At 41.4% G+C, this 24,171-nt stretch overlaps 2 protein-coding genes across 2 annotated transcripts; one reads left to right on the forward strand and one right to left on the reverse strand.

The window, feature by feature from the left end:
* Positions 1-7,763: 7,763 nt before the first annotated feature.
* LOC123424452 (peroxisome biogenesis protein 16-like) lies at positions 7,764-9,005 on the reverse strand. Its single transcript, XM_045108074.1, has 3 exons — positions 8,687-9,005; positions 8,259-8,581; positions 7,764-8,144 (listed from the first exon to the last, which is right to left on the reverse strand). The coding sequence occupies exons 2-3, from the start codon at positions 8,536-8,538 to the stop codon at positions 7,765-7,767; spliced, it is 660 nt and encodes a 219-aa protein (XP_044964009.1). The 5' UTR covers positions 8,539-8,581; positions 8,687-9,005; the 3' UTR covers position 7,764.
* Positions 9,006-13,066: 4,061 nt separating this feature from the next.
* LOC123424453 (indole-2-monooxygenase-like) lies at positions 13,067-18,244 on the forward strand. The gene is made up of 3 exons (XM_045108075.1): positions 13,067-14,594; positions 16,909-17,337; positions 17,433-18,244. The coding sequence occupies exons 1-3, from the start codon at positions 14,085-14,087 to the stop codon at positions 18,057-18,059; spliced, it is 1,566 nt and encodes a 521-aa protein (XP_044964010.1). The 5' UTR covers positions 13,067-14,084; the 3' UTR covers positions 18,060-18,244.
* Positions 18,245-24,171: the final 5,927 nt, after the last annotated feature.

The following is a 24,171-nucleotide window of genomic DNA, read 5'->3' on the forward strand; positions in this document are numbered from 1 at the left end:
GCATCTCATTAAGATCGGCTTGTTCAGTCTAATTGTTGCCTCGGAAAGATGAGTTTCACGCTCACTTGGTTGGCATATCAAGATTGGCTTACATCAATCACATTGCTTCCCCTCAGATAAATAAAAATTTGTTTTACACTGGTTAGAGTGTTGCCTTCGGAATTATGGATTGTTTTAACAATCTAAGAGCAGGTATAAAAGGGTGAACATGTTTCACTAGAAGAAGGCGAACAGGTCATCTGCGGTAGCGCCGTTGTGAGGAAAGACGACAAGATCGAAAACGGCATGCGGACTTATATGGCCATGACCGGATAGATGAGGAAAATTCCATCTCGCGCTCCATTTTACAGGTTATCCTCATCGGAGACAAACATGTCTTGTGAGGAAAGACGATGAGATTGAGCACGACATGCAACCTTATACGGCCATGACCGGACAAATGAGGAAAATTGCATATCGGGCTCCATTTTACAGGTTACCCTGATGGGAGAGAACAGGTCCTACGAGGGAAGACGATGAGATCAAGCACGGCATGCGGCCATGACTGGAGAGATGAGGGAAATTCCACCTCGTTCTTCATTTTAAAGGTTACCCTTGTGATGGGAGATGAAGAGGTTTGCACGTGGTGGCTTACTCTTGTGAGAGGAGGCAATGAGATTATGAGCACGACATACGGCCTCATGGCCATGTCCGGTGAGATGAGAGATATATATGCCATCTCGCGCTCTATTTTACAAGTGAAATCATAGAAATTTCTTTTGTGAAAGGAAAGTCACATATTTCGAAAACATACTCAAGATCATGCGGCGATCGAGTGATGCATTGAGGACCGCGGCTCTATGATTTAAGATAAATTGGTTCACACCATGTGCAAATAATTAAGAGTGCCAACACACTTTATTTTAGCATTCGCTATCGACGAGGCCGGATATTTCATAGCAAGTCTCCTGAAATATATCTTTTCCGTTGTCGACAAACCCGAAAATATTCATAAGTCCTCACCGGCGAGGCTGGACGCATTATCTCCTTGACCGACAAGGCTAGGAACAGTTACCACTTTCCGCGAACGATGAGTCCCGGAATATTCACAAGTCTAGACCGACGAGGCTAGACATACTTCTCCTTTGCCGACGAGGCCAGGAGGTCGTTTCCCATTTCCGCGACCGATGAGGCTGTAAATCGCTCATGTCTTGACCGACGACGCTGGACCCGCTTTGTAGGTGACCAACGAGGCCGAACACATTTTTTGAGACTTCTACTATGAACCCGGTGCACACAAGGCCGGATGTTTCATACCAAGGACCGACGAGGCCTTGGAACATTCATGTCTGCCACTTTTATTTCTCAACACATGAGAATATTTCAGGTTCAAGACGACGACCATCGGCGCAGCTTAATCGGAGGTGTTCAGCGGTATTTACCAACAGATGTAATTAACCGGATTGTCTTAAGAGGCTTTGGGAACCAAAACCCCCACAATCGCTGGATATTAGTCAGATATACTTATCCATGAAGCAACATATGTAATCAAATGGGAAACCGCACTTTGTAATTCTCTTGAGAATTAATAAAACAGTATTTTCCTATGTGTTTGTCTATTTATTTAATTTGTATATGAAAGTATACTGGCATGCCTGCATATTTATTGCCGTTACGCACTAGGAAATACCCCTATCTGGGGACGTTTCTTTTTCATGAAACACTAGAAAAACACGGTTTCCCTTTCACGATAGACATGGATTTGCTTTCACGAGTGCCTCTCGAAAACGGAAAAAGCACGTTTACTTTTTTTCCTCTTCCTCGAGAGGAACGGTTTTGTATCCGCGAGATGTACGGATTTGTTTTCGTGAAAGGCACGGCCGTGCCTCTCGGAACTGAAAAAATATATTTTCTGTATTTTTTGCGAGAGGCATATTTTGCTTCTACAAGAGGCACGAATTTTCTTTTACGATGCCTCTCGGAAACATAAAAAATATATGTTTTTTCTGTTTTTTTGCTTTGGCGAGTGACTTGGTTTTGCTTCCGCGTGAGGCACAAATTTATTTTCGCGAGAGGCACGTCTGTGCCTCACGGAAACGAAAAAATATATATATTTTTGTTTTTTCTTCCGCGAGAGGACCGGGAACGGAAAAGTGTTATCTTTTTTTTCCTTTCACAAGAGGATTTTTTTTTGCTTGGTTTTTTCCTAAAAAAGAGTTCATCAAAATCTATCAATATGGAATCTAGTTTCGAAGATCTTGACTCGAGGAATCCAACGGTGAAAATGGATCGAGATTTGTCCGCACGGTTTAAGAGATAAACCATTTTTAAAATAACGGATCTACAAAGAAAAATCAGAGTAGCGAGAAATGGCAGGCATGCAGTGCGCCACTTATGACAACCTGAAAGGTGAGAGTGATCTTTGAAAAGGTACTCCTTAATTAGTGATTTCATCATTTGGTTGTCGTGTGTTATTTTTTGTTCTCTTTTATTGTTGGATTGGGCTTTTTTCCTAGTAGTTAGGGCCCATGTCAATGCATGAAAAATAGTGGTAAATACCTTTTTAAATTAGTCTTGTCGGGATGTGGATCTCTGGACATGGATCTACAAGTGAGAGCTAAGGTACTTTAAATAAAAAATGAAAAATAAAAACTTTTGTGGCTTACATTGTCGAGAGTTTTGGGGACAAATTTTAAAGTTGCAACTTCAAAAACTTTAGATATACTTACTACTAAATTTTTTCCTACAAAATGTTGAAGGAGCTGTAAATCAATCCGGTGGCGAAACTCAGATTGTGAGGTTCTTTGGGATGGAACCAACTCATCGAAGTTTAAGTCCTATACTTATCATAGATGGTCGCATTTTCCTAAATTTATTTTATACTTTTTAACGACGTGCTTTTTGTGAAAGGCGATGCTTTTGTCGACTACAAAGAAGTCTGATGATAATTAACTTCATCAATTTTAATATGGTGTCTCAGCTCAGTCTTTTAAAAATGCTTGTCGAATAGGATATATGTGTAAGTGTTTATAAAAATGCATATATACGCGTATATAAGCGTTTGTGATTGTATTATGTCAAAAGAAAAGATCGATGGCCTGCTTCCGAAAGCTAGCCTCTACATCATGCGTGTTTGCTGCCGGCGAAAATCATCGATATGATCGGCCGAGCCAGCCTGTGCACGTGCGATGTCGCCGGAAAGTGTAACCGGCGGTCCAGACCAGTGCAGTGCCAGCAGACAGCCACACGCGCGATGCGATCGACTGCTAGCACGCATGCTTGTAAGGTTGCACGTCGAATAAGTTGGCACAGCCCGGCCTCTTCCGTGCATGTACAGCTCACCGCCACGGTCAAAATAATCGTCCTTTTTTTCAACACGGTACAAACACAAGTGCTTATATACACACGTATACATTTATTCTATGAACATACGTACGTATACACTATCTCAATGCGATGCTGAAATTACGTCTTGTCTGATTTGCCATTTTTTCTGTTGTCACCGCTCGTTGGGTCCAGGCATGTGTGAATGATTGATCCCATCCATAACAAGGTTAGCTATAAGGTTACTCTTTTTCGCTTTCTCTATATCTTTCTTCATATTTATTGCATTTGCCTAGAAATAGCATATACTCCCTCCGTCTCGGTGTATTAGGCATTTTAGGAGGTGCACTGCAACTTAGGCACGCATAGATTGGGTAGGAGAAGAAAATTAAATTGCAGAGGAAGCCAATCACACCATTTCTTTCTCAACTGAAAACGTGCTATTAATTAGAAGACCTCTTGAAATCCAAAAAGTGTGTCGCATAAATTGCATGCATTGGTCCTTCAATTAATAGATGTGGTCTAATTAATATGCATGCAAGTAGTACTACTCTAATGTACCTTAGTGTTTTGGGATTATTTGATTTTCGTAAGATGCCTAATGCACCGAGACGGAGGAAGTAGCTAGGCTCTTGCATCGAAGCCCATTCCCACCATTTTCCACGTCTCTCTCTTCTACATAGGCAAAAATGTCATGTAAGCGGGTTATAAGAGCATCTACAGCCGGACCCCTCAAACCCTACTCAAACGCCAAGGCGGGCCGCCCGGTCACAAAAAATTGACCCACATGTCATCATCGTCGTCATCGTCGTCATCCTAGAGGATGACGAGCCCTTTTAGCCGTCGGACCTCCCGTCCTGCTCCCGCTTGAGCTTGGCGAGCCGAACCGCCTCTGTCGCTGCCTCCGCCGCCTCGCCCTCAGAATGCTCTCCGCGGCGCCTACGCGTTCTTCCGCCGGAGCCGCCACGCATCCGTCTCCGCGGTCGTAACCGACTAACGGTAGACCCATTCGAGGAGTCGCACATCCTCGTCGGGCTTCGCCTCCATTCCGCAGCAGCGACGCACGAATTGCTCCGCCTCCGACATCTTCCTTTGTCGTTGCCGCTCGCGGCGGGCAGCACGCGTCTCTGGTTCCAACGTGCGTGTCCAGGCCGGCGCGGCGGGCACAAGCATCAACCGCTGCCCTCGTGGGAGAGCAGCAGCCGACGAGGCCAAGGGATGGCATAGGGAAGGAGCGGATTGAGTAGGCCGCCTGCCAGGGCTGCGCACAGATCGGCAGGGGCCAACGCCGGCGTCCGAACTGCATAGGAGGGGAAGCGGCGAGGCTGCCGATCCGGAGCTGACCCCAGTCACCACCTTGGACCGCTCTAAGGTTATGCAGAGGGAAGCTCATACTCCGGGTCCAGGTTATCCTCGGAGCAGCTGCCGGAGATCGACATTTAACCGACTTCGATCAGATTAGGCGCGGGGAGACGAGAGGACGGAGCAAGAGAGGAGAGTGAGTAAGATATAATTTTGGAGCGATGAGCCGGATGTGGCTTTTTGTGGGACAGTCGTGGGGTCGTGGGTGGGCCGGACTTGTCAAGCGGGCGTGCTCGGGCTCCTCCATATCCGCCCCATATTTAGGCTGGATATAAGGGCCGCCGTTCAGCCGGGGCGTTTGAGGCCCGTTTAGGGCATTCGTCTGGGTCACTTTTAATGACCGGACACTGATCGGACGGGTTGTTCGGGCATTTGAGACGGTTATAAGGGGTCCGGTTGTTGTTTGGCATCACCTGCCAGACCGGATCTCGGAGCGGTGGCTTGGATAGGTGGCTCGCGGTGCAGCATGCCTGGCGGGCGGCACCAGTAGGTGCAGATGGGCGGCCTTCCATGGCTCCGTGGGCGGCGTGGAGGTGGCTCCTCGCTAGCCGACCGGAGTTTCATGGGAAAGCGTCTTCTCAGACTCGTTCTGCTCCGGTTCGTGTTGGATTCGGTATCTGGCGATCGCGGTGGATGTTTACCGGTGCTGCCTGGACGTATCTGGCGGGTGGGCATGGATCTGGGGAAACTTCAGGCCGGCGTGGCGGCCGCACCAAAGTCGACGCCCCTCGCGCCGATTCCCTTCCTGGAGGCTTCGATGTGGATCTTGCTCGTCCCATCTCCTTCATTAGCGCAAGTGAAAGCCTTTGTTCATCTATTTGTGCCACGACGACACCTTGGTGTCATGCTCCTTCCTGAAGGCGTCGGTCGAGGACTGCTCATGGTGGTGGAGTTGCTAGTAGTTTGGAGTTGACGTGAGATGGCATGTAGGTGCAGCGGCGTGGCATCAACTGTATCGTCGACAATGGGTCTCGGCGGCATGGTGCAACAGAGTCTCGACGTCGGATACGTCTTGATGGACGTGAGTAGGGAGGTGGCGTTGTCTGGCGTCGTGGTGGCGTCGACGGTAAACCTGACATGATCGATGCATGAGTACCTGCTCTGAAGATGGATCGACGAAAGACGGCGAAGGCGGGCTAGTGTCGGACCGGTGTGTACCCCTGACATGGCAACCAGCTTGGTGGGGGCCTCCGGCTATAGATGTTAGGTTTTGAGGCGAGTTGTTTGGTATTCGGCTCGGACTTTCGATGCACCTTCATCAACTGAATAGTGTTGTTTAGACGGTGGCTTCATACTTACCGACATATTACTATATAAGATCTTTATGAATCTCTCCCTAATAATAAAGCAAATACGGTTTCTGGTCGTCCGTCTTGGAAATTACTCCTAAAGTTTGCATAAATTACCCACCATACCACCGGTAAGTAATAGAAAACGTTTCACAAAGCGAAAAATATTGGACTGGGCCGGCCCATGTAAAAACCTCCTATATTACGCTCTGCACGTTGGGAAAATATCCAGCACACCGTATGGGCCGGCCATGCACAGGCGCCTGCTTTTAATTCCGTTTATTTATTTATTTTCAGTTCCGTCTTTTTTTAAATAATTTAAAACTTCAAATAATCTTTAAAATTTTAATAAACTGAAAATTATAAAGCAACATATTTAAAAAATTAAAATGTTTGTGACTTCAAAAACTGCTCGAAGTATTGTAAAAAATGCTCGCATATACAGTAAAATATTTGCAATTTTAGAAAAATGTTTGTACAATAAGAATAGTCCATGATCTCAAATACAATTCCATGTATTAAAAATTATTAAAGGCATTTAACAAAATGCTTTCCAATTCAAAATATGTTAATGCATTTAAAAAATGTCCTAAAATTTTAAAAATAGCTAATGCCTGTTTTGATAGTTTCTTTTTTTATTTAAAATTTTCCATTACATTTTTGTTTATTTATAATTTATATAATTTAGAATAACAATAACTTTTGCATATTAAAAAATTGGAATTTTGAATTAAAATGCTGACGAATTTTTATTTTGAATTAAAAATAGGATTCAAAAAAACCGCCGGATTTTTATTTTTTTTTGCAAATTCAAAAACAATGTCCATGAATTTAATAAATATATTACTGATTTATAAAAATGTTTTTTTATTTAGAAAAACTTCATGCGTTTCAAAAAATGTTTGTGAATTTAAAATAAAATCCTCCAACATAAAAAATTATTTTTGTATTTTCTTGAATTGGTCGCCAATTCAAAAGAAAATATTTAAACCCGTTCGAAATATAAAAAATATTCATGATTTTTAGTAAATGTTTGTAAATTGTAAAAAATGTTCTCGATTTTAAAATTGTTCACGAAAGATCTAGTGTATGTAGTTAAACATTAATGCTTCTAAGTCTTTGTGACAATATACCTGTGTGAATTTTGAATTTGCAAAAGAAAAAAACTTGCCGCTTTTTTGAATCCTATTTTTAATTCAAAATAAATTTCATCAGCATTTTAATCCAAATTCCTATTTTTTAATATGCAATTTTTTTTGTAATTCTAAATTATTTAAATTATAAATAAACAAAAATGGAATGGAAAATTTTAAATGAAAAAAAGAAACTATCAAAACAGGCATTAGCTATTTTTAAAATTTTAGGACATATTTTGAATTAGAAAGAATTTTGTTAAATGTCTTTAATAGTTTTTAATACATGCAATTGTATTTGAGATCATGGACTATTCTTATTGTACAAACATTTTATTGTATATGCGAGCATTTTTTACAAAACTCCGAGCAGTTTTTGAAGTCACAAACATTTTAATTTTTTGAATATGTTGATTTATAATTTTCAGTTTATTAAAATTTTAAAGATTATTTGAAGTTTAAAATTATATAAAAGTAAAAATAAAACAGAACTGAAAATAAATAAATAAACGGAACTAAAAGCAGGCGGCTGTGCATGGGCCGGCCCATACGGTGTGCTGGATATTCTCCCAATGTGCAGAATGTAATATAGGAGGTTTTTAAATGGGCCGGCCTAGTACAAGATTTTTCGTTTTGTGAAACGTTTTCTATTACTTACCGGTGGCATGGTGGATAATTTATGAAACTTTAGGGGTAATTTTTAAGACCGACGACCAGAAACCGAATTTGCAGCAACCCAGAGAACATAGCCAACAAAGTTTAACACGATAAAAAAACTGAAATCGTCTCACCTCATCCCTCTCAGCAGATGAGAGCTGATGAACTTTTCCAGCTCTATGATTCAGATCTCTTGCATGCGAATGAATGCCAAGGCTTGTGAGCTCCACAGCTAGTGAAACCAACCACGGGGTCCAAGATTTGATTCCAAACTTTCTTATCAGAAGCACGTATATAAGTGGTCTGAATATGTGGACGGCCTCCCCTAACATAAATAAGCGCCCAGAAACCCCTTTAGAAGACCAAATGGTTGTGAAAGTTGGCTTCTCAATCTCCATCACTGCCGAGCACAAGGACACATATCTGATAAGTAAACTAACAGAATGCTTATGAAAAATAATAGGTAAATGTCTCAATGGAGAACCATAATGATGCTTTAGTAAAAACAAGTTACCAGGAGGAACAGGAGAAGGTTGGAGCCTGCTCATCCAAGTGGGATCTGACAACATCTTTGCATTCTGACCAAACCTGTTTAAAGCGGCTACTGCTCTTCCCTCCAGACTCTTAGATACAAATCCAGGTTTTCCATCTCGACCATCAGACGTAATCCAATGGCCATTCTGGGAATGTCCATTCACCGGATAGATTACTGGCACTCCATTAGTCTTGACTCCCTGATTGTCTTCAAGAATATCCTCCTCTTCGTTTTCCACCTCCCCTCCTTGTAAGAGCATCCTGTAGCCACTCTCCCTGAAAGCGGCTAACTTGACACATGCTCTGAAATGTTGCACAACAATTATCAGTCATCCAGACAAAGCCAGAAATGCATGGCAATATCAGATATGCAAGCAAGGAAAAACAAGGCATAATCAATCATCTTACTTCACTGCTTCTGTAACATCAAGGAAGCCGCATTTGCGATCATCACCAACAAAGTGTTGGACGGCAACTTCAAGAACTGCTTCCGTTGTGGTGTGTGTTTCTGTTGCGTGCTTTCGGTTTTGGCGTGATTTATTCCAAGGACTCCCCTGCTCAGATCTCTTTGCGCCTCCTGCCTCTCTCTTGGCACCTTCTGCGCCGACGACCTCGCCGACGGGAACCCAGCCGCCGAGCCGCACTGGATGAAGAAAGGAGCGCAGGAGGGGGGAGGGGAAGGAGACAGGGCGGCAGACGGCCGGGGAAGAAGACCGTCCGCGCGGCCGCGGTGCCTCGACTGGCGCACCGACGCATCACCGGATCGAGCGTCGCCGGGGTCGGTCGCCTCCTGGCGGCTGAGATCGGGATTCGAGCGAGAGTTCGTGCGTGTGGACCAAGGTTGAATACTGGAAACTACAGGGGGAGTTTTAGAAAATAGGCTGAACCAAAACGTTTTTTAACTTATAAAAGGACTGCGGGTTGATTTTCAATAAACAGACGGGCCTTTTTATAAAAACGCCGACGTCGTACGAACAGAAGCGATCGACGCTTTATTATTAGGGAGAGATTATTATTATTAGGGAGAGGGGAGAGATATATATGGAGTAAAAAAAACAGTTCGACAAGCACCAGCTGACACGTACGTACACTGGAACGGAACGTATGCAGAGGCTGTACGATATGGGCGCGCGGCGTGTGGTGGTGACGGGGACAGGGCCGCTAGGTTGCGCGCCGGCGCAGGTCGCCCGGAGCCGCGACGGGGAGTGCGAGGCCGACCTGACGTCCATGGAGGAGCTCAACGCGCGATACGGGAGCAGGACTTTCATCGCCGCCAGCACCTTCCGCATCCACTTGGACTTCATCAGCGACCCGGCGGTGTACGGCTTCCAGACGGCCGCGGAGACGGAGGCGTGCTGCGGGCAGGGGCCGCACAACGGAGTCGGGCTGTGCACCGCGCTATCCGACGTCTGCGTCGACAGGGACCGGTATGGATGCCTACCACCCCACGGAGCGCGCCAACCGGATCATTGTCAGCCAGTTCATGGCCGGATCGCTTGACTACATCAGCCCGCTCAACCTCCACACTAACCTCCGCATGGACGCCGGCCTAATGGACTGAAATGTTTACTCCGAGTGTCCATGACGCGTGGGCCACCGATGAGTGCAGGGGCCCTCGTTTGTCGTCTTTTGCGTTGCTCCGTTGTGTAGTGATTCTGTTATTCTCTGTCACTGAATTTGTATTTCCTCGTACCCAAAACAAGTGACTCGAAAGTAATTCTACTTTATACTTCCTCCGTTCCTAAATATAAGACCTTTTAGAGATTGTACTATAAACTACATACGGATGTACATAGACATATTTTAAAATATAGATTCACTCATTTTGCTTCATATGTAGTCTTCTAGTGAAATACCTAAAATGTCTTATATTTTGGAACGGAGGGAGTATTAAAGTTAGTATAAAACTAAGTCATTTTTGAGTAACTTATTTTCGGACGGAGGGAGTACTTGTGTATTCTGTTTTGGCACTTCTAGTGACTAATTGATGGTTTTTTTTTCATTACAGACCTAAAATAAGGACATGTTGTGTCGGATGGTAGCTAATTAACCATGGGCAACTATTACGATATTTATTTTACTTAGTCCTAACTATACTACACTATTGTCTAGAAAGCAGGAAAAAACTAATTTTATCTTTACAAATTAAAGGGACTCCCGATTCGGCGCCTTTAACACCCTCAAAGACAACTCGCGCTCGTTTGATTTCTTGTTAATTGACCCTATTAGCCACCAACTCGGCCGTTGATCGTTGGAAAAAAGTTCACAAATTTAAAAATCTCACGTATTTAAAAAAAATCCACAAACATGCAAAAAAATTGCGAAATTAAAAAATTGTGTGAAATAAAAAATTCACGGTTTCAAAAATAACAATGGAAATGGGTGGGAAGCTTGCAAAGCTTCCCATAAACTGGCCAAGAAGCGTCTTAAAATTGAAAAAGAATAGTAAAGTTGAAAAGAATCTACATATTTTTTTTGAAAATAAACTAGAAAAGGTTCAAGAATTTTAAAAAAATTGTACAATTTGGGAAGTGTTTACGAAAATGAGAAAAGTGCATGAATTTTGAAAAATGCAAGTTCACAAGTTATTTTTTTTGTGAAAAATGGGAAAACTTTATGAATTAAAAATAGTTCATAAAATTTGAATAAGTTCACAAAGTTGAAAAACTCGGACAAATGTGAGAAAGGTTTTGGAAATTTTAAAAACAGTCATAAGATTTGACTAGCAAAATAAAACTAAAAACAATTCACAAGATATAAGTTCACTAATTTGAAAATTTAATGCATTTGAATGAGTTCACTAGTTTGAAAAAAGAACACGGGCCAAACGAAATCATGAATTTGAAAGAAATACACACATTAATAAAACATAAAATAGGAAAAAATTTCACCAATTTTTAATTTTTCTGGCAATTTATATTGGTGTGACGATGGGATATTTAATTTGCAAAATTTTTTAGCCAAAAGATAACCTGAGATAGATTTGTCATGCTCACCAAATAAACTTGCCATTCTCGATGAACATAATTTGTCGTGAACAATATTTGATTTGCTATGGTCAAAAATCTGAATTTGTAGTTGTCCTTTTTACTATGCATATGAGACTTATCCAAGGAGTAAAACAAAAACATATAACGTGCTTCTAGGAAACAGAAATATGTTTTTTCACGTGAAGACAATATTTGCTTCTCGTGGAAGCACATGATATGCTTCTCAAGGAAGCAAATATGTGCCTTCACAAGTGGTGCTTTTCCTGAAAGCATGAATTGTGCTTTTGCCTTCTTTAGGAAAGCACGAGTTGTGCTTCTCGCAGAAGCACATGCTTCCCAAGAAATCATTTTTATGTTCTACAACCTAGCGAAAACCCAGTAAAAACTGAAAAGCACCCCCCACCCCTCCACGCCTGCCCCTCCAAAACTTATCTAAATCATATAACACATAGATAAATGTTAAATATTTCATTTGTATTTGATAAAGAATTTTGTGAATTTTATATTTTTTTGAATTGGATCAATTAATTTTTTAGAATCTTTGAACATTTTCAATTTAATGATAATTTTATGAAATGTATAATAAAATGTTCATGAATTTGAAAGAATGATTGTGAAAAAACCCGGAAAAAGAAAAAGAATAGGAATGAATATAAAAAAGGAAAGGACAACGAAAATGGAAAAGCAAAAAGTAAATTAAAAAAGGAAAACAAAAAAAACACAGTTCAAAAAGGTTCTAGGACCTTCCCGAAACTGAAAAAGTGATTCTGTGTACTTGGGCCGGAACAAAATCATTTAGCGAGCAAGTTTCATGATGCATCTAATGATATTTCTTGTCACAAAAAGAATCTAATGATATTGATATGTCCCTAAAAAAAATTCTAATGATATTGATTTTGATCTTATTATTTTTTAAATGATATTGATTTCATATTGGGAATGTTGATAATTTTTCCTGTGAAGTTTGTCAAATTTTATTAAGTTTTACAACAGGAAATTTTTACATGTAGACTAAAAATAAACGGAAATTATATGTGGTTTATGTGTTTTCCAACAAAGGAAAATCATCTATGCATGCCATGAGATATGAGATTGGAAATATCTGTCGTCGGTGGTACATTGAATCATTATATGTGAGTAACTCTAGTCAACCTACCGGGAAATAGTAATCCCAACACCGAATGGGGATTGGTTGGACACCTTCCGGATTAAAAAGAGTGAAGACGACGTTTCCGACACATTCCATTTTTTTGGTTGTAGAAGATATGTACTATTAAGAGGGGGTCCGCATTGAAAAGTGCAAGTGAATAAAACACATACACAACTACATAGTGCACACCCACATAAGGCATTCTTGTAGTACTGGTGATGTCAGCCACAAAAATGCCATACCATGGTCGCCATGGTTGTAACAGACAGTAATCTTCACCACGCGACGGCGCTGTAGTTGCAACAAAAAATGAGCGGTTGCCAACGAGCTTGTGAGATGCGGGAGTAGGGAGAGAAATCTGCGAGATGGGAAGGGAGAGAAATTCGAGCAGGCATAGTAGGTTCTGGATAGGGTTGGAAACGAGTCGAGTTCGAGCGAGTTGGATTAGGCTCAGCTCAACTTCTACTAAAATTCGAGCGATCTCAAACAAAGTGAAACTCAAGGTTGAGCTGTAGAAAGTGGCTTGTGCTCACCTTGTAATAATCTCGAGTCGATCTCAAGCTAAATAAGATGATTTTTTAATAATATAGAAAAAAATTCAATTAAGATAAGCCACAACACAACATAAGAAACAATTATACAATTCAAATTATTCTCTCTCAACTAAAGATCAATACTTAATAACAAGATATCGTGGATGAAGTAGCAAAAAAAGAAAACGAAGGTGCGTCTACTCTCAAACTTGGGCCAATATAACCGTATATGTGTGACCACTCATCATAACGGTGCTAAATTTTCTCCACATTTAGTCAAGCTTCGATATTTGTTAATAGGTATAATGGAGAAAATTCGAACACAAGATAAATGGTAATACAAAAATTGACTATCTATAAGGTAAAACTTCATCCTATACACACACACATGCATCTATGCACGCACGCACGCATATCAAAATGCTCAGAAAATTGGAAAAATATCAGGTTCTTTCATCCTTGGGGTACTCCTGGTGCTTCAAACTAAAAAAAAAAGAATCTTCAATGTTTAAAAACATTATGAAAAAAATGTGAATGTTCACAAGGAATGTAACTACAACTGCTAAAAAATTCAGGACAACACTCGAAGTGCACATTAATAAACAAAAATAGTGAAATTCGTAATAAACAAAAAACAATTCAGATATGAATAGTGGCAATGTTGATTTGCCCTTTTTTACACTATTCATGATAGATCACATTTTTGTTTGAACATTGACAGTTTTTTGGATTTCCTTCAAATATTGAAAAATGCTTTTGGAATTTGAAGCACTGAAAGTATCCAAAAATGAGAGTATATGTGATGAAGAGAAGAGCAATCAGAGAAACGAATGGACAGGGAGGAGATAAGGATGCACGTGGGTGCGACGTCCCATGCAGAAGACGTGCGTGTGTGGAAGGCGACCGGCGCGTGGCTCGGCCGATCGGTGGGCACCACTTGGAGTTTTCTGAATAATTATGGACTCAAATTGATGTCTTGCTCTTGCTGCAATCTCATTTTTTTTCATTGATTGCAAATTTTTGTTGATAGCTTACCAAGCTGAAGCTATAAACTCAGCTGAGTTGCTGTGTAGAAGAAACAATCAGTGAAGCATCCTCTCCTCTCGTCTAGGACAAAGCATTGCGCGGCTGTGATGGTTTATCCGTTGCATGGCATCCATGAGCTGGTCTTTGTCCTGCTCCTCTGCCCTCTTCTTGTCCTCCTGGCCGTGCGCCGCCTCGCGACGCCGTCGACGGCCGCGGCCACCGCGAGAGCCAGGGAAGAGCTGCTGAGCAGGCTGCCTTCCCCCGGCAGCAGGCTCCCCGTCATCGGCCACCTGCACCTCATCGGCTCCCTCCCGCACATCTCCCTCCGCGACCTCGCCGCCAAGCATGGCCGTGACGGCCTGATGCTCCTCCGGCTTGGCGCCGTCCCGACGCTCGTCGTCTCGTCGCCGAGCGCTGCCCAGGCCGTGCTGCGCACGCACGACCACGTCTTCGCGTCCCGGCCCTACTCCCTCGTCAGCGAAATCCTCTTCTACGGCCCCTCGGACGTCGCCTTCAGCCCCTACGGCGAGCACTGGCGGCAGGTTAGGAAGATCGCCACCACGCACCTTCTCACCAACAAGAAGGTCCGCTCCTACCGCCATGCCCGCGAGCACGAGGTATGTGTTGGAAATATGTGCAATTTATCATAGAATTTTATTAAAAAAAAGCTAGGAAAAACATGACCATCATAATAAAGATGAAATAAGACATGCAATACAGAGATGAGACGACAGAAAACATGTACACATATGATCTAGAAAAAAGGATGAGCAGAAACGAAACATGTCTAGAAGTGAAACTAGAGCAAGTAGTTGCGGTAGAAACTCAAAGAAAAAGAACATGGGCACGTACTGGGTTGTCGTTTGCCTTGTTACCGAAGAGGTGGTCGACGTTCGAAACTCGAAGAGACGAAGGAAACCACAGACAACCGAAGGTGCAACTTTTGTGTTCGTTCCCGCAACACGCGGCGCGTCATGACGAGGCGGGCGGCGGAGGAGGAGCGCGTGTGTATGTCTCTCTTGTTCTCAAGCTCATACATGTGTGGAAACATCCTCTCTTATAAGAAGGTCCAACTCCCACTAAACTAGCAATGTGGGACTAAATATTTTCACCTTTTGCCTTGCACAAATAGGTTGCGTGAGCCTCCAAAATTTATTATGAATTTTCTGAAATTATATATTGGGTTGATCCAAAAATAGATAAAAATTCCAGCAGTATGTAACCATGCATCAATTTCTTCTCCATGTTTGCAATCTTTTCAGTTGCCTTAACTTTTATTTTTATGCGTTCACTCCATTATTTTGTTTCTTAGATTGTTTATTATCTGCTGTCCATGAGATCTGGCCCTCGGATAAGCATGGCCCGGCGAAATCAATTGGCGTGGTTCGCACCAATAAGGTGCTGCCAGCTAGGTTCTTCTGTAATCTCTATCCTGATAAAGTGATAAACATACTGTAAATATACTGTACACCAATCTTAGCTATTGCACCGGTTGTATTTTAGCGTCCAGATTCCTAGCACCGAGCCCCACCACAGACACACAACGTTATGAGCTAGTTCACTATTATAACATGTTCTAACTTTTTTTTTACGAATGGGATGTATATAGACATGATTTAGCGGGTTTGTTCACTTAGTCTATGTTAAAATATCAAAATATCTTGTAGTTGTAAACGGAAGGACTAATTAGTAATATATTTACATAAGCTGATGAATTCTAAATAAAATATATTTTTTCATTACAATATATATTAAAACTGCAAAAAATATTTAATTTCCAAAATTGAATTTCACTCGTTTTAAAAACTATTTTCACTCAGTCCGAGAAATTCAGTTTCAGTTTTTGCAAGAAAAAAACTAGTTTCAACTATTATTTCAGAAGAACGATTTCAATTTTTCAAAAAATGATTTTACTTAGTTTATTCCAACAATTGATTTGAATAATTATTGGGAAAGGCCAGTTTTACTTATTTCAAAACTCTGTTTCAATATTTCAAAAGAGCAATTTCAATTTCTTCGAAGTACTTACTGAAGTAGTTACAATATAACAATGATTTCATAAGGTCCATTTCAATTGTTTCAAAAGAGAAATTCTAATTATTTCGAAAGGCCAATTTCAATGAAAGTGGTATTAATGGCAGAAAAGAGACTTTTATTACTTCTATTTCATATTTCAAAAAATAGTGAAATTGATTATTTCTACTTGCTTGTTTCACAGGAATACACCTATTTTAATTCCATATTTTTCAAATAATCGGTTTCACTCTTTTGAAATAATCAATTCCACATGTTTCTAATAATCAGTTTTACAAAGATTGACAAAAATACAAATATTTTTTATCAACTATTACTCAATTGAAATCTGAATAAACACAAAATAGACATTTCACTTACATAAGTCCACATTGACTTTACTTTCTACTCCCTCCGTTCCTGAGATTTCAACAGAGACTACATACGGATGTATATAGACATATTTTAGAGTGTAGACTCACTCATTTTGCTTCGTATGTAGTATTTAGTAAAATCTCTAAAACGGCTTATATTTCTCCATGTAGTACTAAATCTACCATGTTAAATGTTTTGGTGCTTTTCCTTTTTAGATAAGTGTGTTGATTTTTCATAGTTATAGTGCCTATTGTTGTGAGGATGCTAATAATTTGAACCCAAAAGAGTTGAAGTAGGCTCACCAATAGGGCAACTCATTGTTCATAGTCTTGTTATGGCCAAGGGACACCATGCTTAGAAAATTGTAGTTCTTAAATGCAATTTAATCCAAAGGCTAATAAAAAAGTGATTCAAATATCTAAAAGGACTAGGCAACTGCAATATAGATAACTTTCTTGATTGATATATATGTATTGCACCATTCATGGATGCATGTTGTCCAAATCATTGGTTGTACCAAAATTAAACATATTTAATTCACAGGTGAGATTGGTTGTGGCCAAGATCCGCGATGTGGCCTCAAAATGCACCGCCATCGACATGAGTGAGCTTCTCAATGCCTTCACTAATGACATTGTGTGTCATGCTGTGTCCGGCAAGCTTTTTAGGGAACGGGGACATAACAAACTCTTTCGAGAGCTCGTCGAGGCCAACTCATTGCTCCTAGGAGGATTCAACCTGGTGGACTACTTCCCCAGGTTGGTGCAGATGGACATCATCAGGAGGATGGTTTGCGCTAAGGCCCAGAAGGTGAATAAGATGTGGGATAACCTGCTCAATAGTATCATCGACGAGCATGCAAGAAAGTCGGTGCCAGAACACAACAACGAGGACAACGACTTCATTGATGTGTTGCTTTCTATCCAACAAGAGTACAAACTCACAAGAGACCATATTAAGGCTCAGTTAGAGGTAAGTACGAGCTCACAAACAAACTATTGCACATCCAAACATATCGCTGATATGTTGTTGATTTGATTCTTACATATGAATTTATTTGTATGTAGATCATGTTTGAAGCTGGCACAGATACATCATTCATAGTGTTGGAATATGCGATGGTACAGCTCATGCAAAACCCCCACCTCATGAACAAGCTACAAGCCGAGGTGAGGAGCACTATAACCAAGGGGAAAGAAATGGTTACCGAAGCTGATCTCGATAGTTTGGCATACCTAAAGGCGGTGATCAAAGAGACACTCAGGCTCCATATGCCTGGGCCACTCCTCGTACCCCACCTCTCCATGGCCGAGTGTAACGTAAATGGATACATTATACCATCAGGAATACGTGTCATCATCAATAGTTGGGCTCTTGCAAGGGACCCTGGTAGTTGGGAGCATGCAGATGAGTTCATGCCTGAGCGGTTTATGGAATGTGGCAGCGCCGCAACTATGGACTATAAGGGAAATGACTTCTCATACTTGCCATTTGGGACCGGACGAAGGATTTGTCCAGGTATCAACTTTGCGATTGCGACCATTGAAATCATGCTTGCGAATCTCATATACCACTTCAATTGGAAGCTACCAACAGAGTTAATGGAAGATGGCATCAGTATGACCGAATTATTTGGGATGACGGTGCATCGGAAGGAGAAGCTCCTTCTTGTTCCCGTAGTGCCACGACAATAAAACATTGGTCAATTGTATGGTGTGCGGCATTTAGACTTCTTATTAAGCACGAATGTCATCAATAATTGAAGAAAACATTGCATTAAAATTATTATCATATTCAAGAGTAGAAAATAACACTACTACATAAATGCTCATATTTGATGTTTGTTATATGTGAATTGTCAGCCAAAGTGTTCTTCTTATCATTTCTCAACACTTCTTTGCACGTCTTAGTTAAAAAGAGACAACCTTGCTTAGTTCCTCATGTCACAATCATAGAGTAATTGGTGAGATTCTATTTTCTTCACCAAAAATAACTGGCAAATACGATATCATCAAGCTTGTACACTAACAATATATTCGGCCTTATATCATGGATATGCCTCACGTTGTCAATCACTAACATGCAACATGTGTTTGTCTCAATAATGTCCTTGGTGGCATTTTTCTGGCAACCCGAAGTTTCAGTACTGGTGTATGATGTGTAGTGCTTTCATTGTGATGTGATGTGGAAGCACGCACGTGAACCAATAGCCCAACTGAAGGAATCATTACAAACGATGTGATGTGGAAGCACACACGTGTACCAATAGCCCAACTCAAGGCATCATTACAAACGATAATAGATCATTGTTTTTATCCAGTGACTAAGGAGTCCTCGAAACTAGTCTCGTTTGTTTGATTTATTTTCTTTGTATATTTATCCTCTTCAAACAGTTCCTTATATTCCGTTGACTTGCTCTTTTTACTAGTGCAAAAAAGCTTAACTATGACATGAAAAAATTGCCTTGCTGGTGTGGACATTCGAAGCCATCAATATGATGTCACAGTTAGAAAATAGTGGTGGCGTTGGAGATGACGCCAGCAATATCTGAAATACCTATGGCATCGGATTTAGTTGTACGCAGACACTATGATTTGTACCTATGGCGTCCACATTATTCAGATATCACACCTTCTGAAAAAATATTGTAGGCATTGTACTTTATTGACACGCAAGTACTTACTTTGTAAACATCAGAAAAATCGCTGCCACGACAGCGGGAAGCAACAACATTCACATGGCAGAATAAGGTAACAAGTAACCGCAATTCAAAGGCATTCAAGATAACTATGTAACATCATACATGGTGTTTAAATAATTAGTTAAGATAGCTAGTCAAGTTTTAAAGTATGATAAAACAGAACCACATACACATGTAGCTGATCGAGCTAGAAGTATTGTAGAACCAACAACATAAGTAGCTAATACTATCCTATTACATATATCAGCATAATTATCATTAACATATTTATTTGGCAGATCCGCGAGAGACATATGACCGTTAACATTAAGCCCCTGCTTTCGAAGGCGGGCTTTTATCACCTCCCGGTCGATACACTACTAGAAAAAAGATTATAGATATAATATTACTAGTAGTGATGGAAAAATAGTTGGTACCACTTTAATTAGTAGTAGCGTTTGGCTAGAACACGTGCTACTTGTAAGGTAAAGCAGTAGCGCATGCTAGCGTAAAAAGCGTTATAATAGTTGCGGCACACCATACGCACACATGCTAGCCACAATAGTAGCGCTGGCCCATGACTGGCGATACTGCTAATTCTATTAGCAGTAGCGCTGGCCAAGGCGAGCGCTACTGCTCTGGCTAGTCGAGGCTCACCTCTCCCTTGCCCAACTTAGTAGTAGCGCTTGTCGCCAACACACGCCACTGCTGCTAAGTCGTACCATATCCACTTACTACCTTCTTTTTCCTTGCGTCCACACTGTTTCTTCACTCTCTCCCTCTCCACTCTCTCCTGCACGCCCTGCCCCACGCTCGTCGGCCCGCCTCCGCTCGCGTGGCATCCCTCCCTTGCACGACCGCCCTCCCCCGTCCCGGCCCTCCCCACGCGGCGACCCGTTCCCGTCCCGGCTGCCCACTTCCGCAACGAGGCCCCACAGCCTCTTGCTATTGTCGACCCCCTCCTTCGCAGGTAGCCCCCCGTCCGGTACCTCTCTTCTTCTTTGTTTTAATTTCTAGGGTCCATATGGTAGATAGTTTATAAGTAGGGTGATAACTATGACCACTTTCTAGGGTTCATATGGTAGATAGTAAATAGTTAATTAGTATTTTGTTTTGGCTAGAATGTTTTAGGTTGTATTGAGGGTAGACATCGGAGGTGCTTTGTATATATTTTCACATTTATTGGTTGTCTCCTTCGACGTGTGTATCATTTTGCTAGTAACACCTCCTAGTTCCTATGTTTTGTCGGAATATTTATTTTTAATTTTTGAACCATAAACACAAGAAATTTCTAACAACGAGGGTATCCTTGAATGCTATATATGCACCGACAACAAGGGTAAATGCGACCGTTGTCCTCAGCTAGACAATGGCACTTCCTTCACTGTCAAGGTAAAGGAGGTCTTTGAAATTATTACGGTATGTATAGACAACATGTAGTTTTTTTTGTAATGAAGTCTGATGTGTACTTTTTCTGTAATTAACCTGTAATTTTCTTTTGTATAATTCGACTAGTGCATTCCCTATCATGCAAGACTCCATGTCTTGGACAAGTTCCATTTCAAAGGGAAGGAGAGTATGAAAACTAAGATAGCTTACCTAAAGACGGACCTGTACACTTTTCTTGTTAAGGTAAAAATGGAGTAGATCACACATATTTCAGTTGTTCTTCTTGGAGAGCATTTTGCAAGGCGTACGGGTTTGAGAAGGACATGAATATTACCTTCGAGCTTGGTCACGATGATGATCGTGATAATAGTATCGAAATATGAGTGCATGCAGCTCACTTGATTCCAGTTCTACCTTTAGATGAGTTTGTCAACAAATTTTTTAGGTAATTTATATTGATTATTGAAAATTATTTGGTACACTTCCCGACTAAACTTATTTATTTTTAATTATTATCTTATTTCTCTGCTCCAAAAGACACGCGACAAGTAGTAGATCAGACCTACTACAGTTATGACTCCGAGCTTACTTGGTTGGAGAAAATCATCTAATCTCATTTATTCATGATGTTGAGCATGATAAAAACAACTACATGATTGGAAACAATTATCATGGATATGTACCACTAGTGGACAAGTTCAACCATTATAACATCACTTCACACTACTTTTGTAAGAATGTTTTTACTATTGTGTCACTAGTACATCTTTTTCATACATTCTTCTTAATCAAAACTAGTTTGCTAACTATGTTATTATTACTTATGTTCTGAAATAGATACTCCCGCCAGAGACCGTGCCTAAAGTGATGCTTATCGAAGGTGATTTGCATATGGATAGCTTACGGCCAATCTCGATGAGTTACCCTGGTAAATCGAGATGCAAGAGTTCACCTTTTATGTTATTTTACCTATAAGAGAGCAGTAGTTAGTGTTGGTAAGTTGTGATACCTTCGTAGCTTGTTATTTAACTTGTGATAACTTGGTCACTTGCTAGTTTGTTGCTAGAATGATGAAGTGTTATTTAACTAGTATGATAACAACTAGAATGATGTGGAGTTGTTTTTCTGTTTTATGACATTATAACTTGGCATGATTAAGATGATGATGAGTCGTTATATGACATATATTAGATTAAAGTAGATGGATGCAACAGATCAAGTTAAATAAGAGTAAAATACGATGTTGCGATTCGCAACATCATAATTATTGATATTGTATAATAATATGTATAACCATGTGTAAATACAATATAAATATAAACAATAAATATGCTCGATTAGTAGTAGCGTGGGGTACAAAACTGCGCTGCTATAAGTTAGCAGTAGCGAGTTCACAAAACAACACTAATGATATTTTAGTTACCAATAGCGAGGGCACGGTCCGCACTACTAATAATTGTTAGCTGTAGCGCCCTAGTAGTAGCGCGAGGACCGTCGCTGCTGATACAGGAAAAACCCGCGGTACTACTAGGATTTTCCTATACCGCGGCGAGTTGTACGAGAATTTGAATGCATACCCATTATGCGGTGCATTGCGTTATAAGATCAACCCCGATGACCCTCGTGAAGTTGAGGGCAGGCGCCTCAGGAAGAGGGTTCCTGCCAAGGTGATGTGGTATGCTCCTATAATACCACGGTTGAAACATTTGTTCCAAAACAATGTCTTCCCTATATAAAGCTTTGCTTCTTCCATCCCGAGTCCAAGCTTTCTCTCCTCTCTATTTCCTTCCCCATGTTTGAGTTGATCCTCATTTTTGCCAAGATTTGTCAAGATTGACGGCACCCCATCTATCCAAGGGTTCTAAAAGGTTAGCAACATCATCATTTCATCTTTCATTGCTAGTTTAGCTCGTTTCATGCTCTATAAGTATAGTTTTATTTGAGAGTAATTTAGTGAGAGTTTTATTTGATTTATATGCAATTTGGCCACATATTACCTTCTTAGTTTCCATATGTGTAGGTGTTGTTTACTTAATGCCTTCTCGAAATGCCCACATTTCTTCAGAATCTGAAAAACGGCAGTCGGTGGTGCATGAACCCTAGATCCACCGCCCAAATTCGACCGAAAAAATAAAGAAATTGATAGAAATTAGACCATACGATTACTGAAGTACACAGATCTAACCTACCTAATTGTGGCCTGCTCAAGCATTTCACGAACTCACGCCCATGGTTGCCATTTTCTTCCTTCACACAAGTCAAACGCTTTAGAGGCTTCATTTGCGGGAAATCGGAGCATCTTGTCAACGGCAGTGGACCGTACTACCACCATGATTGTCGGGAGGTCGAAGTCGAGCAAGACATCACTTGCCGGCCGATGTTGCCACGCTTCGTCGCCGGAGACGAGGAAGAACAGGATGGGGGAAAGGAAAGGGTAAGGGCAAGCAAATGGGGCCGACTCGGGCTCATGGCTAGCTCGGGCACACTGATCAGCACGGGCATGCTGATGTGGGTAAGTTGTGGGTCCGACAGGCATCTGAGTAATTTGTGGGTCCCGCGTCATAACTCAAATCGCTGACCCCTCGTGTCTTGCGTTTTACAGTTAAAGAGGGTCATGTCGCATAAGAGCTATACTTGCCAACAAAAACGTTACGCGGGAGCTATTTTCGTCAACTATGTTGCATATTTTTCATTTTGCATAAAAACGTGGCACATGAGCTATTGACCCGCTCATGAGACAGTTAAGATGGCCGCACTTGTGGCTTGCTGCCAATGGGTAGATGGACGGTGGGTGCAGGAACCGACATGAGGTAGAGTGTGGTGGCTTCGTTCCTCATGAGCAGGAATGTAACCATGATAGTGTCAAGCCTAGGTCTACCCTTGGCATGTTGGATCTACCTAGTACCTACTCCTCTTGTTTAGATGGCATAGATGCCTGCTCCGGCGGGTGGTGCTCGATGTGGTGGTAGTTGGATGATGCAACTATGCTCTGCTCAGCAGCCTTTTGTGGGGCACGATGTAGTTCGTGAGCATTTTCACGATGACTCGCATTGTACCTCGTTCAGTCATTGGTTAGGTGGATCTAGTGATGGTATGCTTCCCTTCATTTTTTTTCATTACGGCCCCGACTGGTGTGACTTGGATGGAGGGGTGTACATTTTTTAGCTTGTTTTTAGCATTGTGCGCAACTTGTCCATCTTGCTTCACATGTTGTACTACCCCCATGCCTCCCACCCCCTAGAATGGATCGTCTCCAATTAATGGATTTCCGTCATGTCCAGTTATGCTAGGGCTGTGATGCACACTGGCGTAGTTGTTAGCATGCTTGACGTTCATCTTCAAAAAAAAGGTTTGCGTCTTAGCATCTGCCCGATCTGTGGAGTTCGTCTTGATCTACTGTTCTGATGCTGAAAGAGGCAATGCAGCAAGACTCGCAAGTTGGTGGCAGCAACACTAGGGACTTTATTTATGATAGTGCTCTTCGAGTACCCGGTCTCGAGTTTCAGATGAAAATCCTAGGTCTCAATTTTACTCATTGTACCTAGAGTGGTGTTATGCTCCGTTGTTGAAGGCGCTTGTCTAGAGGTTGCTTGGACTTTCTTATATCGGTGAGAAAACCCATGATCTCACATTTGCGGTTTGGTCCAGCAATGATAGCGTTCATGCATTGTTTCCTTGTTTCAAGGGTCTCTCCAGAGGAACCTTCTTATCATTCAGGTGTTGTCAATGGTGGTGGT

Source organism: Hordeum vulgare, chromosome 2H, assembly GCF_904849725.1.
Source record: "Hordeum vulgare subsp. vulgare chromosome 2H, MorexV3_pseudomolecules_assembly, whole genome shotgun sequence".
NCBI classification, from domain to species: Eukaryota; Viridiplantae; Streptophyta; class Magnoliopsida; order Poales; family Poaceae; genus Hordeum; species Hordeum vulgare.

Excerpts from the sequence above, each read along its gene's own strand:
- LOC123424452 (XM_045108074.1), bottom strand. The coding sequence starts at position 8,538 with ATGCTCTTACAAGGAGGGGAGGTGGAAAACGAAGAGGAGGATATTCTT. Across the intron at positions 8,145-8,258 it reads ACCTTCTCCTGTTCCTCCTG|TGATGGAGATTGAGAAGCCA; the intron begins GTAACTTGTTTT and ends TGTGCTCGGCAG.
- LOC123424453 (XM_045108075.1), top strand. The coding sequence starts at position 14,085 with ATGGTTTATCCGTTGCATGGCATCCATGAGCTGGTCTTTGTCCTGCTC. Across the intron at positions 14,595-16,908 it reads GCCATGCCCGCGAGCACGAG|GTGAGATTGGTTGTGGCCAA; the intron begins GTATGTGTTGGA and ends TTTAATTCACAG. Across the intron at positions 17,338-17,432 it reads ATATTAAGGCTCAGTTAGAG|ATCATGTTTGAAGCTGGCAC; the intron begins GTAAGTACGAGC and ends ATTTGTATGTAG.